At 39.3% G+C, this 17,084-nt stretch overlaps 1 protein-coding gene across 3 annotated transcripts in view; it reads left to right on the top strand.

The window, feature by feature from the left end:
• MCTP1 (multiple C2 and transmembrane domain containing 1) overlaps window positions 1-17,084 on the top strand; it is a 255,065-nt gene that overhangs the window by 63,908 nt on the left and 174,073 nt on the right. Inside the window, exon 1 of one of the 3 annotated variants that reach the window (XM_065662670.1) lies at window positions 8,939-9,040. The exons of the other annotated variants lie outside the window; for them this stretch is intronic. Coding sequence (XP_065518742.1) covers window positions 8,954-9,040 — 87 coding nt within the window. The 5' untranslated portion in view covers window positions 8,939-8,953. Of the gene's footprint in view, window positions 1-8,938; window positions 9,041-17,084 lie in introns of those variants that run through there. 3 annotated transcript variants of the gene reach the window in all.

Consider the following 17,084-nt stretch of genomic DNA (forward strand, 5'->3'; position numbering starts at 1 on the left):
ATTGTAGGAAATCAAAGCTTTGCTCAGTCTATCAGCTATTGAAGCGTCTTGGGTCCAGCCTTTCCCCAGAGCTCATAAATTCTTCTCTCTGAGTGTCTGGAAGAAATTACTATGGAAATGAAAAAAAAGCCATACAGACAATCATAGAGAAATTCTTCAAAAATTAAAAATACGCAAGCCGCTAAAATGAGAAAGTACTAATTCTCTTGTTTCAGAATGATTTAGCACAGAAATATATTTCTATGCTGGAGTAGGTTTATAGTTTTCCATTTATGCTGCTCACTTAGTTAACTCCAAGAGGAGTTAACTAAAACTTGAAAAGTTATGGAAAGAAGATTAAGCATTCTGATACTGCAGCTTTGTAACAACAATTAAACAGTACATATGGATATCAGAAGTCACTGATGCATTTAAAGGTTCCTGAGAATAGTTAAACCAAATTCCAAAAGTCCCTGTCCTGATACCAGAAAGCACAGTCCTGAGTTGCACATTAAGTCTCCCTGTGTGCCTACAGCGAGGCGGCTGGTATTAACCTATTAGTTAGTACTAATATCTCATTATTAATATTTTCTTGAGGAGAAACTTACATCCAGCACCTCCTTCAGCTGCAGAGCTGAGTGTCAGAGATGTGCCCTTGGAATTCACAGAGCAGCACTGCTTCTGGAAGTAGGCACCTCTGCTCTCTCTTTGAAAAAGAGACAAAATACCACATCCAGAGGAAAAGTCTCAGCTCCCTCCTTCCTTACTCCTACACAAAACAGTGCTGTTTGTTACAGCCTTCCTGGGTTGCACACAGAACTACAGGCAAAATTGCACTTTAATGCAAACTTTAAAATCTGGTACCAGATTGATTTGAAGGAAATATGTGTATAATTTTTTTATTACTTCTAGTGGGTCTTGTGTCCCTTTCTGTTTAGTGGCTATGTCCCATCTTTCATCCTCTTCATTGTGGCTGTTATAAAAGTAAAGTCCTGAAGGTTACCTGGAACACTTTCATGGTGGTCATGTCTTTGATGTATTGAAGAAGACTTCTTTATAGGAAAGGGCAACCCTTTTTAAAGACAAGGTGATGCAAAGAGGCATCTTAGGTGAATGAGATATTTGTGCTCTCTGAGGTGTTTGGTTAATCTGTTCTGGGAACATAGTTGTCTTTATAATAAGTGTAATAGATGGACATGATGTATTCTAAAAGGCTATTTTAGTTCAGCACAGATCTTTTTTTTTTCCTTTTTTCTTGTATGTCTTTTTTTGTAGCAGAACTGTCCTCTGTTGTGTCACTGTCTGGGTCTTCTTCCTTCTCTGTTAATTTAGGTTTCTGTTGTAACCAGACATCTGTCATAACAAACTGACATCTATACAATGTCACCTGCATTCAGTTAACATCTGAACTGTACCATTAGGACAGAATATTTGTTAAAAATACGTATTTTTAACCAGTAGAAAAGAAACAACTGTACAGACACAGAAACTGCCCATAGTGGCTATGGAAGTACACTGTACATTTTCAGTGGCTAAAATAAGGAACCAGACTCAGTTCTCAAGAGTCTGCTAATACCAAGTTCATGTCGTAATCAGTTACATTGCACCAGGGCTACAAATCCAAACTGAGATAGTTTATACAGCTTTTTCTTAAATTCTGTTGGCATTTAGTAAGACGGTATCTCCCTTAGTACTAAATGCTAAATACTCTTAAGATGTAAGTACCTAACTGTAAGTGGATAGTCTCTCATTTACAGGAATAGCTACTTATTTCAAAATCCTTAATGTTTTTTTCCAAGTAGGTAAGATGCAATACATTGTACAAGATTCTTTTCCCTTACATCTTTAGTGGGTACTTTGTTAACCAATCGTTTGGCTATTAGAGAGAATCAGCAGAACTGCAAATTTGTACACGTGTGTTTTAAACATTTCTGCATCCCATGGTTCTCCACACAGACGTGAACCCTATATCTTCATGCATCATATACTGGAAGTTCCACTTGGATTAAAAATGCATTTCAAAATGCATTTCAAAATTGTGATTTTGAAAATGGTGAATCAGTGCTATGCAAGATTCTGTTTGTAGACCTAGAAGTTCTACTACAATGTTCATCTTTCATTTGGGGAAATGCAGTAGCATCAGCAAATTCTGATGAGCACTGGGGTTTATTCTTTACCAGGAGTTCCTTTTCCATAAGTACTTTAACAGCTCTTTATTGTGCGATCTCTGGGTAGCTTTTTACTCAGCTGTGCTGAGACATGTATCTTACAGGTGATAGCAACAGACTAGAAATTTAAAAAATGAAGTAGTTTGTAATATGCAAAGAGTACGGATTTAATCTGAATTTGTGCTGTTGTGTCTTAGCTGTTGTTTCCACTTAGTTTACTAAGAGCGGCCTGACTTTTTCAGGTCTTCAGGGTAAAATCCTGTGACTTGTGGCACCAGATGAAAACCCCTGGGTCTGACTGTCAAATCCCCTACAAAAATGTTAGTCAGCTCTTGAATTAGGGGAAGAAAGCTGTAATTTCTATTCAATAGGTGAAATAAGTATTAAGATCTGTGGTAGCTTTGCCTGTCATGGTGCTATCTTTTTCTCCTCGAGAGTTCTTATGATTTGAAAGATGTTAAGGTTGGCAAAAGAAATACACAGGAGAGATTTACCCAAAGGAAGTTACAAGAAACATATCCAGTGTATTGTGTTAGAAGTATTCTAAGGAGAGGGGGCAGGAAGGGAAAAAAAGGGATGTGAATTCTGCCAGAAATGCTGCCAAATCTTTCAGCTGATAAGAACTGCCTTAGCCCATTTGTGTGAAATGTAAAAAGAGCTATTAACCCTGTTTGCATGGGACTGAGAGTGTGTTTGTGGGAGAATATAAAAAATGTGAGTATTGTCCTCAATTATTTCCCACCACTTAAATGTCACTGTAAAGCTTCATAGATCATCAAAAAGTAGCACAATAAAATAACATTTTAAAGGTCTCCATGGCATTTATATGTTTGTTAGCATGGAGTTGCTCATCTGTGTCCATAGCTGAGCTCTGGATTTTGGAGACAGGTTGCATGGTATTGCATTGTGTGTGGGCACCCCCAAGCAAATTGCCTGGTTTACAACAAAGCTGTAGTCTAACCAAAATCACCTAAAGTTGTATTCAGTTGTCTCACAGACATGAATGAAAACTGTTTCTGTAATGAAGCTCTAAAAGGAGTTTTGATATATGTAATCCAAAAAGGCCTGGAGGAATATTTCCAGGAACTGATATTATAGTCATCTTCCATTATGCATGAGCCATGAAACTATAATTACTAATGGAGAATAAGTAAATATATTCTTAAAAAGAGATATACCTAAGTAGAACTCCATTAACTCTTATCATTCATTCCAGGCCAGGCTGTATGTGGTTCTAGGCAACCTGGTCTAGTTGAAGATGTCCCTGTTCATTGCAGTTGGATTGGACTAGATGACCTTTGAAGGTCCCTTCTAATCCAAACTATTCTGTGATTCTATGATTGCTTATTTGTACCTAACTTTTAAATGCTTCTGAATTCATTTTGTATTTGAGTGATTCATCAATGCTTTAGAGGAAGAAGTGCACTTTTTTTTTTTTTTTTTATGAAAAAAATGATGTTTCAGTTTGCTTTTGTTTCAGGTAACTTGGGACATCATGACTCTTTCTAGAGTGCATCTGTCTGTAATATGTTTATGTTGGCATAATTTACATATTTTCTAGTAGAAGCAAAACTTCATTTTGCTCTTAAGGAGGAATGTGCTGTTGCTTTACCTGCTTCTCTCTTCTGTAAACTGCATAACCTTGAAGTTAACAGAAGCTGTGAAAAGAATAGATCTAGTGGGAAGGAGAGAAATTGCATTTCCATTTGATTCCAAGAACAAATCTCCTGAGAAGACAGCTTTATCTATGGGCTATACTTACTTGCTTCCCTTTCTATAAGAAGTGGAAGTATATAATTACTTTTAGTTTGACTTTCTCATAGCATGGCAAAAGTCAAATGTCATTGCAGGATCTTCAGAGGTTAGTATACTGATCAGACAGGGGGAATTTTGAAATCTAGCAGAATAATTGCTGAGGACTAAGACGAGGACGTGGTTATTTTTGACATTGTCGTGGTTTAAACCCAGTCACACAGCTCGTCCACTCGCTCCCCCTGCCGTTTCTCCCTCTTTCTTTCCTTCCCCACCTCCACACACCACCCCCACACCCCCACCTCCGGGGGGGATGGGGAGGAGAATCGAGAGAATGTAACTCCCATGGGTTGAGATAAGAACAGTCCAGTAACTAAGGTATAACGCAAATCACTACTGCTACCACCAATGATAATAATGATAAGATAAAATAACAAGGGAAGAGAATATGATACCACTCGCCGACCAAGTCCGAACCCATCCCACCCCACCCACCCACCCCCCCCCCCGGCAACCCGAAGAGAGCCTGTGCCCTTCCAGGTAGCTCCCAGTTACCTCCCTGGGCATGACGTGCTGTGGTATGGAATACCTCTTTGGCTAGCTTGGGTCAGGTGTCCTGTCTCTGCTTACTCCTGGCCTCCCCTCGTCCCTGGCAGAGCATGAGACTCACAAAGTCCTTAGTCAGATTAAACATTACTGAGCAACAACTAAAAACATCGGTGTTATCAGCTCTGTTCCCAGGCTGAAAGTCAAAACATAACACTGCACCAGCTGCTAAGAAGGATCAAAACTGACTGCTACTGCTAAACCCAGGACAGAGATGTAAGTGTTCCACCGGTATTTAAATGTCATAGATGCTATCCTTTTGCTAAATAAAAAAACCCCAAATAATTAGACATGGAAGTTGGTGTTTCAAGTTCACAAAACTTTCTAATTTATGAATTTACTTATCAGTTCTCTCCAAAAGTTCGAAGCACAGTACTAAAAATTAATAGTGAAGTCTAAACCAGTCCAAGTCAAATAGCAGACAAACCAGGAATAAAAATTATCACCTTTACTGAACAGCTAAGGTCAGCTTTTGCATTGAAACTATTTATAACGGAATGTGGTAGACTAACCTTACACTGTAGCAGGTTTAATTTTATCAGATTACCAAATCCATATTCTGCCCTTGTCCTTAAACTTACCTACCCTTTGATCATTTATACCTTTAGAGTGACCAAACTGCTTCAGAAACATAATCGTAAGTAAAACAAAGCAGATATGTAAGCCATTGTACATATTCACAGCAGAAACTAATGGCTTCTATAGCACATGGTTTATGAACAAGCCTTTGAGCTCTGAATATGGGCAACGTGGTGAGTGGTGGACCAATGTGTATGTTAGCAGTACTGGTGGGCATTCTTGTGCAAAGCAGCCAGTTCAGCTGAAGTGAGAAATTTCAGAATACTTTATGTAGCAAGAAGATGCGTTATCCTCTCATTTTTATCAAGGCAGTGACTTAAAAGATTAAATTTTCTAAATTATTTTATTTAAATAATCTAAATAAATTCTATTAAATAATCTAGTTTGTTACATTTTTGTACATACTGTTCATATTATTGTGCACATTGGTTTGCAAAACAATCTGTATAGAGCTTAGAGAATGTGAAAACAAATATTTGAGTAGCTTGTAAGAAAATAATAATTGACATTTCTTATTTTGTTTCTTAATATGGATTTTCACTGAACCTCGTGTTGGGTTTATTTTGTTTGTTTGGGGTTTCGTTATTTGTTTTTCTGTTTGGTTGTTTCATTATTTGTTTGTCTGTTTGGTTGTTTTTTTTAAATTGAACTTTATCATAGGGTTCTTTAAGTTAATCTAGTATTGGTAGTTATTTAATTGGCAAATCTAGGAAGACTTTTAGAATAAAGTGTCTTGAAAAATGAGGTTCTAATCAGCAGTTCCCCAAACAGTTATTTTCTTTTTACATTGTCAGATAAAAAGTAAAGATTTTCACAGAAGCATCAAGTGGCTGGGGTTGGCAGAGACCTCTTGAGATCATTTTGCCCAGCCTGCTCATAGCAGGGTCACCTAGTGCGGGTTGCCTGCAACTGTGTCCAGCTGGGTTTTGAGTGTCTCCAAGGATGGAGACTTCTGGACAACCTCATCCAGTGTTTGACCAGCCTCACAGTATAAAGCTTTTTTCCTCATGTACAAATAGAGTTTTCTGTATTCCAGTTTGTGCACATTGCCCCTTGTACTGACTCTGGGCTCTGCAGAGAGGAGCATGACTCCATCTTTCGTACTCACCCTGTCTGATATTTATACCCTCAGCTAAGATTCCCCAAGCCTTCTCCAAGAGGAGCAGATCCGGCTCTTTTGGCCTCCTTTGCATGACCTTCTTTGTAATCCTTTTATCACAGAATCACAGACTGTTTTGCATCAGAAGGACCTGAAAGCTCATCCAGTTCCAGCCCCCTGCCACACACAGGGACATCTTGCACTAGACCAGGTTGCTCCAAGCCCCATCCAGCCTGGCCTTGAACTCTGGCAGGGATAAGGCAGCCACAGCTTCTCTGGGCAGCCTGTGCCAGGGCCTCACCACCTTCACAGGGAAAAGCTTCTGCCTAAGATCTCATCTCAATCTCCCCTCTGTCAGGTTAAAGCCATTCCCCCTTGTCCTGTCCCTACAGGCCCTTGTCCAAAGCCCCTCTCCAGGTTTCCTGTAGCCCCTTTAGGCACTGGAGCTGCTATAAGGTCTCTCTTCTCCAGGCTGAACCACCCCAGCTCTCTCAGCCTGTCTCCAGGGCAGAGCTGCTCCAGCCCTCACAGCATCCCTGGGGATGCAGCCCAGCACACGGGTGGTTGTGGGCTCAAGCTCACACGGAAGTTGGGTCATGAGGAGCTTCTTGTCACCCAACACACTCAAGTCCTTCTCCTCAGGGCTGCTCCAATCCAGTCTCTGCTCTGCCTGTGTTTGTGCTCAGGATTGCTTTGTTGCAGATGCAGGAGCTCGCAAGACCTTCCAGATAGTTGTTTAAACAGCAAAGTCATCTAACTGAAATGTACACGTAGATGCTGTAGAAAGTGTTTGTACTGTGTGTGTTTATTGGCATGTGAGCTTCACCAGAAAATGCACATTTTAAGCACTCTATAGTGTCACAAGTCCATTCTGTTTAATTCTTATAGGAGACAGCTGTGAGACCTTTCGTACCTTCCAAATAACTGATTTCTCACCTATTGTAATAGGGTTTCAAAACCCAAATTTGCAAAACATTTGTTAGTGCAACACTATATAATCATGACTCTTCAGAAACTAAGAGGGACACATTGCATTTTCAGAAAAACAACAGAAAAAGAAGTCCAGAAATAGACTTTCTTCATGGGAGTTGCACATCATTACATGTATGTGTCGGTGGGATGCTCAGGATCATGCCTTTTCATCCAGGCATCCATGTGAGCACTCTGGATGGTATTTCTCAGTCCTTCCCTCACTTCCTTTGCCCATTTGCTGGTATCCAAGAGAAGTTATCAGTGGGTTTGGGGAAGCCCTCAGCATGAGGACTCAGGAGAGTGGCTGTTGCGACTGGCAGATTATGGAGAGTTCGGGGGGCATCGGTCAAGAAGAGGATACCTTACCAACATTGCACCTGATGGGAAATTCAGTGATCTCCATCTCCCTGTTCTATCCACAAGTCAAAGGGGCTCATTGGGCTGGGTGCCCATCAGCAGCATCCCTATTCCAGTGTGTTTTTGTGGTCTTGAGTAGCAAAGTGATTTCTTTCATCATTATGAAAAGCGATGGTTGCTTTACCATCTTTTAAGCCACTTCTTCAGAGAGCTCTTCCCAGAGGGATTTTAGCTGTATATAAGTACCTGTCTTTTAGCATTTATTAGTTTGGAGCAAATGGGATTTCTTGCTTTGAAGGCAGAGAGCAGTGATAGATTAAAAAAAATCTATCTGCTTTAAGAAACATATGCTTTACACTTTCTTCTTTCCATAGTGTTTTGGCCTCCATTGCTTCCTTTTACTGTATGGAAAACACATGAAGTCTTTGGAAATTGCCATTAAACAAGAACAAAACCATACATGCTTCTTGTTCTCTGGAACTGTGGTCAGGGGTGCACGAATGTTACTATTTACTATGAGAGGCCTAGGAAGAGAAAACCCTCATTTTCAAATGCTTCTCATTTCTTGCTGGCTGTGGAATATTATGTGTACTGCAGAGAAAGAGAATCCCAGAAAACTGAAACCCCATAGATCAGAAGCAGTCAAATGCACAGGGATATTAAAGGAACAGAAATAAAAAAGTTAAAGTCAAAGAGATATACAGATTTTGAGGAAAATGGTTTCTTTTCCCATATTCAAGATTCAAGCTAAATTAAAGATTTTCTTCAGTGAATAGAGATGGAAGAAATAAATTGTCATATTGTATGTAAAACTGGACAGGTTCATATGCCAAACACATAACAAAGTGTATACAGTTGTGGAATACTTTTTCAGTTGTAACTGAATGCATATTGAAACTCAGTTGGATTAAATCTACATTTTTACAGCTTCCTTATTATCTCAACTTCTATTTAATATCTTTCTGTAATAACCAAGAAGAACTTTTTCTAAAATTTTGTGAGATGAATATCAGGTGGTATCAAATACTGCTTTTAAATCTCAAAATATTTTCAGAGTTAATATATTAGGATAGAAAGTATGTGTTCTTTTTTATTTTAATGAAATCCTTATATATTCATTTATTACAACAAACACATAAGTTTAATGCTGCTCTGCTCAAGGTGGTATTTGAAAAAAAGTCAGTGTAGGGATGATCTATAATTTTATGTGTAACAGTTAAACTTTAAAATTTCTGTCACACCAATATTTAATAAATAAACTTTAGAACTCTTCAGCTTACAGCATCTTCTGCAGTGGCGGTGGGGGAAGGAAGCAGCTTTCAATGTTTAAAGAAGTGGAGATAATTGAGTCATTTCCCCTGAATATGTGTTGAAACATATTCATGTACCAAGACTTCTCTTACTTTCATTCTGAGTAGCTGCAGTTCACAGCAGCAGTGAAATGATGCTTGCACAGAGCTCCTTCTACCAGCGGGAGGTGAACAGTACTGAGGAGCCGCCAGCTCAGGAGGCTAATCCAGATTTGCAGGTATCTGTGTGAAGCTAAAGATGTTTAAACTCACTCAGGTAATACTGTTTTAGGTAGGTGAAAGCTGGAGGAACTTCTCAATTTGGACCTGTTAAGGTAGGAAATCAGGGTTTTTTAATAAGGTCTAACGTGCTCTGGTATGGTATTATATGCATCCTGCTTTAAAATGTGGGTAGTTAAGAACTCTGTTTTGAAAATAATTAAATGCTTGGTTTTGATGGAAACTGCATGCCCTAAGTGGATAATAGAGAATGAGGAAAACTGTTTCTTCAGTTTAGAGTATACAAAATCATACAGACAGAAGTATCAGGCACTGGCAGACTTATGTCTGCAGTAGCTGACAATACAGAAGATTTGCTGAAATCCCACTGTTGTAGTTTTTTTTTTTTTTCCTAAATTCTCCATGTTAACAGAAGAATCTTAGTAATTTAGTTACTTACAGTTATGGTGGTTTGAAAACTGCCACTCTTCCTTTTAATTTGCTCTTGGATACCTGCCTTCTGCTGAGTAGTTTGTGGAATTCTGTGGATTTTATGGCTGTAGCACACTGTCATTCCTTAATAGCAATTAAACATGTAAAAATATTTAGGCAGCACATAGTCAAATAAATCTGCCCTTGTCTGAAAAATTTGAGTCTTATTTTTCAAATGTTTTTGCCATTTCTGTTTAACAAACCAGTGTTATTGGTCTTTTGACATGTGAATATCACCAGCAGTAAGGAAGTTCCTCTTTGAAGCAGTTTAGTGTTGTTTTACAGGTAATGACACTATTGCTGTATTTGCTTTAAAATTAATTCAAAATAATTCAAATGCCATGTTTTGGTAGTTATATTTTGTAGAATTTAAAATATAATTTTGGCATATAACTTAAATACTCCTGAATAACCTAGATTACATAAAGTACATTTATATTTATGTATATAATTGATTATGATTAATAATATGGAAAAGTAAGCTAGGAATATTTTAGTATGGTCTTCTATTGTGAAGATATGGACAGTGTATTTTTAAATACAATGACTACAGATTATTTTTTTCTGAGGGAATGGTGCATATTGCATGTATGTTGGCTTCAGGTATTTGTCTCATTTTGAAATGGAGACAGCTAATTGTTCATATATCATATTTGATATGGATGTGACACCTGTCTTTATCTCCCACTTGAGTTATCGTTCATGTGCCATGTTTGACACAACTTGCAGGGCAATTCTGCACTCTTCAGGCAAGAGAGCGTATTTTTGTGCGTGGCATTGCAAGTTTCAGAGATGATAGAAACACCTAACTGTTAGAAACTAGGGTATTGCTGCATCTCCCTGAGAATTAGTCTTTAGAAAAAATAGAGGAAGGAAAAGCAGACATGATTTTAATGATTCACAGTTTGATTGTTTTAGGAATTTAAGGTTTGATTTAGACAGAAAAAAAAGCGTGTTATTTTGTATTTTCAGTGTGATTTCATCTCCTTGCAGACTGCTTTTATTTCCTTATTTACTTAGTGCATGTATCAAGAGTGCAAGTGCATGTATACCTGAAAAAATGTGCTGAGACAGCCATGTAACTAACTCCCAATAACCATCTTAAAATGAAAATGGCTCATTCTTTTTGCATGTGTTGGAAACTGAATAATTATGCACAGATGAAAGTCAGATTTAATTCATTCCATGAGTGTTTTCATTTATTCTGCTTAAAAGAGCAATTTTTTTTTTTCAACTATTATACTCTTGGGGTTTTTGAGAGTATGGATAAAGTACACTGTAGAGTGCACGCAGGAAGCAACATCATCTTTATGCAGTCATACGCAGTATTTCTTGCTGTACCTTTGAAAATAATGCATTTCTTTCACAGAATAATACTGGAATGTGAGGGGAAGGGTTTAAGTTGCAATGTATGTGAGGGCAGCAGCATAAATGCCAGGATTGTTTTGGAAGTGTTCAGGTTTTATATGTATCTTGGTATCTAAGACTCTTCTCTTAACGGGTGAAGAGGGTGGTAGTTCTGAATGCCAATAACAGCACTGCCATCTCAGTCCAACCAGAGGTGGAAGGCAAAATGGCACTTTGAAGAAAGGTAGCTGAGGTCAGCTTATGCTTTATTTATTACGATATTACAAAGTGATAGAGCATCACAGAATGGTCAAGGTTTGCAGGGACCTCTAGAGACAGCCCAGTTGAACCTCTTGCCCAAGCAGGGTCGTCTAAATTTGTGCTGTGTCTGTATGTCTCTTGTACCAGGTGGCCTTGACAATGCTTGATGTGGCCTCACCAGTGCTGAACAGAATGGGAAGAAGTGTAGAATGACCCCTAAAACTGAAAATAAGCTTTTAAAAAAGAAGAAGGGGTCATGAAAAACTCCTTTAATTCACTTTGTTTCTAGGGCTTTATTTTACACTCCAAATGTATTTTCAAGTCTTACTCTGTAATTTATCAAGGCTCTTTATACTTCTGGTAACTAAAGACTGAGGCCAGTAATAAGCTTTACATTCCCATAGGATAAGATAGCTTGTAAATTATTTTTTTCACAAGTAAGATGAATAATCTGGTAATAAAATTTGCTGTAGGAATATCTTGCATACTATTTGTTATTTACTAATAAATGAAGAGTGGTATTCTCCTGTCAAATGTTATCTCCAGAACTAAGAATATACAGAATCCCAATCACAGAATCACAGAATCCCAAGGGTTGGAAGGGACCTCAAAAGATCATCTAGTCCAACCCCCCTGCAAGAGCAGGGTAACCTACAGTACATCACACAGGAACTTGTCCAGGCGGGCCTTGAATATCTCCAGTGTAGGAGACTCCACAACCCCCCTGGGCAACCTGTTCCAGTGCTCTGTCACTCTTACAGTAAAGAAGTTCTTCCTGATGTTAACGTGGAACTTCCTATGCTCCAGTTTACACCCATTGCCCCTTGTCCTATCACTGGATATCACTGAAAAAAGCCTAGCTCCATCATCCTGACACCTACCCTTTACATATTTGTAAACATTGATGAGGTCACCCCTCAGTCTCCTTTTCTCCAAGCTAAAGAGACCCAGCTCCCTCAGCCTCTCCCCATAAGGGAGGTGTTCCACTCCCTTAATCATCTTTGTGGCTCTGCGCTGGACTCTTTCCAGCAATTCCCTGTCCTTCTTGAACAGAGGGGCCCAGAACTGGACGCAGTATTCCAGATGCGGCCTCACCAAGGCTGAGTAGAGGGGGAGGAGAACCTCTCTTGACCTACTAACCACCCTAGGATGCCATTTGCCTTCTTGGCCACAAGAGCACATTGCTGGCTCATGGTCATCCTCCTATCCACCAGGACCCCCAGGTCCCTTTCCCCTTCACTACTTTCCAGCAGGTCAGCCCCCTACCTGTACTGGTACATGGGGTTGTTCTTCCCCAGATGCAAGACTCTACACTTGCCCTTGTTGAATTTCATCAAGTTTCTCCCCGCCCAACTCTCCAGCCTGTCCAGGTCTCACTGAATGGCAAAACAGCCTTCTGGTGTGTCAGCCACTCCTCCCAGTTTTGTGTCATCAGTGAACTTGCTGAGGGTACACTCAGTTCCCTCATCCAGTTCGTTCTCTTTTGTGACTCTAGGTTTTCCTTATAAGAAATTTTTGCACAGTTTGCCTCTAAAATGCATGAAGGGAACAGGGTGGGGAGTGAAATTAGGGAGAGGGATACTGCAACACCTCTCAGCATATTTGGCATTTGACCAAATTGCCTTGAGTTTCAAAGTAATTCCCATTCTGTTTAACAATCCTCCTTGGAGGAATTAACCCAGGAGGCTGTACATGCCACCAGGTTGCACATATAGCTAGGGCAAATGAAGTATATCTGTAATGGTGTAAAGAAAGTATCTCTTCTGGAGCTTGTTTACATTTGAGACAGCTCTAATTATCTGGGAATATCCATGGAATTTCTAGCAAGCCATCTGCTTGTGCAAGAAAATCAGTTCATCTCCTTACTCTACTGTGTTTGGGCATGTGCCAGTCCACTTGGATGATAGAACTTCCTGGTCAGCAGCAATGAATGAGGCAAACCTGGAGGTAACACATCCAAGACTGATGCTTTAGGAGAATGACTCCTGGGATAAACTGATTCCTTCTCCAGATGCTGCTTGAGCCAGAGCACTTCATTTGTCAAAGTCCCTGACCTGACTTGTCCTTGAAAATTGGTAGGCAGCAGCCAGTTGATTTGCTTATTTCTTTATTTTCTATTCTATCTTGTGGAGCTGGCGTTGCATTTCCTGTCATGGGATCCAATGTGGGTCTAAGTGACAGAAATGTCGAATGTACATTCCCTCTGTATATAGTGGAATGTCAGTGCGCCTGTGCTGGGACAGCAGGTCCTCTGCCTGCAGCTCAGGCCTGGGATGAAAGACTTCAACAGATGCTACTGGTCAAGAGCCCAGATTTATGGCAGGCTGTCCGTTCAGTTTCTCCTGGACCCTTTACCAGATGTTGAGACAGCTGTTAAGGTGGAGTCCTGTAATGTCTGTAGGTTCTTCAAGGGATGGTAAATTATTTCACAATATTTATGTGCTTCACAAAGATTTGGAAAGTGTAGGTGAGCAACCGGTGCTGAAAGGAAGTCCATGTTGAGCTGTCACAAGCGCTGTCACTTCAGCAGAACTGGCCCATTGGTGCCAGGTTAAGGCTTTGTCACAAGACTTGAATTGGTGGGAATGTTCATTCCAATGGTGCTGACCATGAATCTTCAGCTTAATTTTCTGGTATTGCCCACCCACATTTAGCTTCTCCAGTTGTAATGATGCTGGCTTTGTGGGCACGCACAGATTATCTAGCTTCCAAAAAATATATCAATTGCTGTGCTGTTTCTCATAGTTTACTCAAAGATGCTAAAACAAATCAATCTTTTGAGAGTTGTGCATGATGATTTTTATGCTAATGGCACTATTTCTATTAAGAAAGAGATGAAAATTTTTTTCATAGTATAAATTCATGAGAGAAGGTGATCAGTTGCCTCCTGAAAGATGACAGCTAATTTTGTTATCTCCATTCTAAGTAGAGTTCCTTCAAATGAGAGTTCATAAATATGATAATGGTTCATATATATGATAATGGTTCATATATGCCTTATTATTACTGGTGTAACTACTCTGGCACTTGATTAGTTAGTATTGCTGGTAGGGGTTTATTCTGGAGTTGGATAGACGACTGCAGGAAATGGGCCTGTGGTCATTACTTTGCATCTCATTCTTGTATCAAAGATTATGCAGTAGATGCTTCTATTGAATTAAGGAGCTTGCATGAACAATATAATACCTGTAAGGCTGTGGGTCATTTTTAGGGGAAAAAAATGCATAAACAGATCAGAACTAATACCCATCACTCATATGCTTATACGCTTTTCCTGTGAACTCCAAAAATTTGCGTAGCTACCACCTGACTGTCCTTCCCACTGCAAATTGTTTTTTTTTTTCTATCAGATTCTTTTTTGCCATCTTTTGTTTCATTACTTATATTGGATTTTGGTTTAACCATTTCTGGACATACCAGTTTAACTGTTGTCAGTAGGAAGGTTTTCAGTGACCAGCTGCTATAAAGACTGGTAAAAATCATGCAAGAAAATACCTTTAAAGCCACAAGAACTGCTGACACTCTTGGTCTTGTTTAGGAGCTATGAAACCTTCACCTCCAAAGAATCTTGCTCTGTGCTTTTGAATGTACACTTCACCTGAATATAGGTTAAGATAAATTCAGCTTCCACTTTTTGGAATAATTTTCCTCAAACCAAAATGATCTTAATGGTAATTGCTGCCTTCAAATGCCTTTGTCCTGTTCAGCTGAAGTCCCTGGAGAGTAATTATGCTAATGATACTATATTGAAACCTCATGTGGCTGTCTTTGGTACTGTTACTAGTTTCCCTGCAGCAAGGAAAGATACTTCTGGGAAGATATTTCTGGTACATTTGATAGTACTAGTTTAACTGGAGAAGTTTTGTGCTGGGAACATGTCAAAAACAGTTCTTCCTGGTTTATATCTTGCTTCTGCAGAGCAAGTTATTTCTGGATTTCTGAATACCAGAAAATAAAGTTTTGTATTACAGAATCATAGAATAGTTAGGATTGGAAAGGACCTTAAGAACATCTAGTTCCAACCCCCTGACATGGACAGGGGCACCTCCCACTAAACCACATCACCCAAGGCTCTGTACAACCTGGCTTTGAACACCTCCAGGGATGGAGGATTCACAACTTCCCTGGGCAGCCCATTCCAGTGCCTCACCACCCTTATGCTTTAATAAAGATAACCCAGGTAAATATACACAGTAATAAATTGTTTTTCTGTTAACACAGTTTTCAGGCTTGCATAAATAAGGATCTAGTTTCTATAGGCTGTAAATGCAAGGCAATTTAAATAACGTGTTTAGACAGTGTTTTCCTCTAATAGACAAGATGCTTCCTTTTATACTGGATGTTGCAACCATCTTGTGCTTGAATGTTTTCACATTGTTTGCTTTCTGAAGTGATAGTTCACAATATCAATTTTTGCACAAATAAAAGCATAAGAAAAGCTCAGTGCTGGGGAGTGATACAGGGTTAGTAGTCCCTTTTGTTTGGTTGTATCCAGATATGTGTGTATCTGTTTACATGTCTTCAGGGTTAAGGATACTTTTGTTGGATGATTTGTGTAGTTTGCTGCTTATCAGCCAAAAGCATGGGTTAGAAAGCATAGAATCATAGAATAGTTTGTGTTGGAAGGGACCTTTAAAGATTATCTAGTCCAACCCCTGCAATGACCAGAGACATACTCAACTACATCAGGTTGACCAGAACTACATCCATCCTGGCCTTGAATATCTCCAAGGATGGTGCATTCAGCATCTCCCTGGGCAACCTGTTCCAGAAATGTGGGTATCTTTTGTAGAAAATAGCTTTGTTTTCTTTCTTTTAAACTAGGTAGAACATTTCTTTATTCCGTGTTGCAAGGGCTATTTTTGAAGGTAACGAGTAGGAATACCCCAATCATTGTTCAGGTTTTCAGTTTTAATAAAGTATGTCAGATCAGAAGTACTTTGGTTTGCCTAGCATGCCTACTTGATTTATTCCTGATCTCCTCTGTGATGTTATTGAGAAGGGAGTTATACACAACCCATCCCTCCATTCATCTTCATCAACCAGCTCCTCCTGCAAAGGCACCTGGTGGTTGGGGAAGTTTTTGTCTTCCTGCGAAGGACTGTACAGCCACTGGTGAGGACACAGGGGTCTATCAACAGTAGGCTCCACCATGAAAGCTGTTGGAGAAGGACCTCCTCTAGACATACCGTGTCTTAGGTTAATGAAGAAGCGTTGTCAGAGAAAAAGGAGCTAAAAAGGCGGTTCCAAAGCAAACCAAGAAGCTGTGACAAATCACTTTGTTCAGAGAGTAAAATGTGTCAAACCTGATGAATTCTTGGCAAAAACGTGTTTACCTAAAAGCAGAATCTGTAGTGGAGTGCTGGGCAACAATAGATAATTTCTAATAAAATGGACTCATATTTTGGTACTTGTGATCTGCAACAAAATGTAGTTACAACTCAAGACTCACAATACCAAATATAGTAGTTTTCAACTTATGTCTTCTAAAAAAATTACTCATCAATAGTAGATTAAAAAGCTTTTCATTCATCAAAGCAGTGCAATACAAGGGTAAACAAAGTGATAAAAAATATTTTGGCTTTCAAAAAACCTGTGACACAATCCATTAAAGGAGATGGAGGCAATGGACTTTAAAGGAGAAATGAGATGGAAAATGCAGCAAAGAATTAGCAGCCCTTACTTGTATATGAAAACAAAGACTTTCTTCAGTCCTTGAAAAGTTTACAGTCTAAATTTCTGTGCTTACAATGTAGGCGAGCTATTCTGAAATTACACTGGTAATGCTGGAAGGATGTGGCATGATTACAGCAGTAGCTTTTCAGAGATGAGAGCTTTTAGTTTGTGATACAACAGATTAGGATAAGAACATGGCGGGAGGATGAGAAGGCCAAGATGGAGCGTGGCAAAACGGGGAAGGAAGTTGTGGTTGCTTTTGTCAAGAATAAATTTATAATCATGGTG

Source organism: Lathamus discolor, chromosome Z (genome assembly GCF_037157495.1).
Source record: "Lathamus discolor isolate bLatDis1 chromosome Z, bLatDis1.hap1, whole genome shotgun sequence".
NCBI classification, from domain to species: domain Eukaryota; kingdom Metazoa; phylum Chordata; class Aves; order Psittaciformes; family Psittacidae; genus Lathamus; species Lathamus discolor.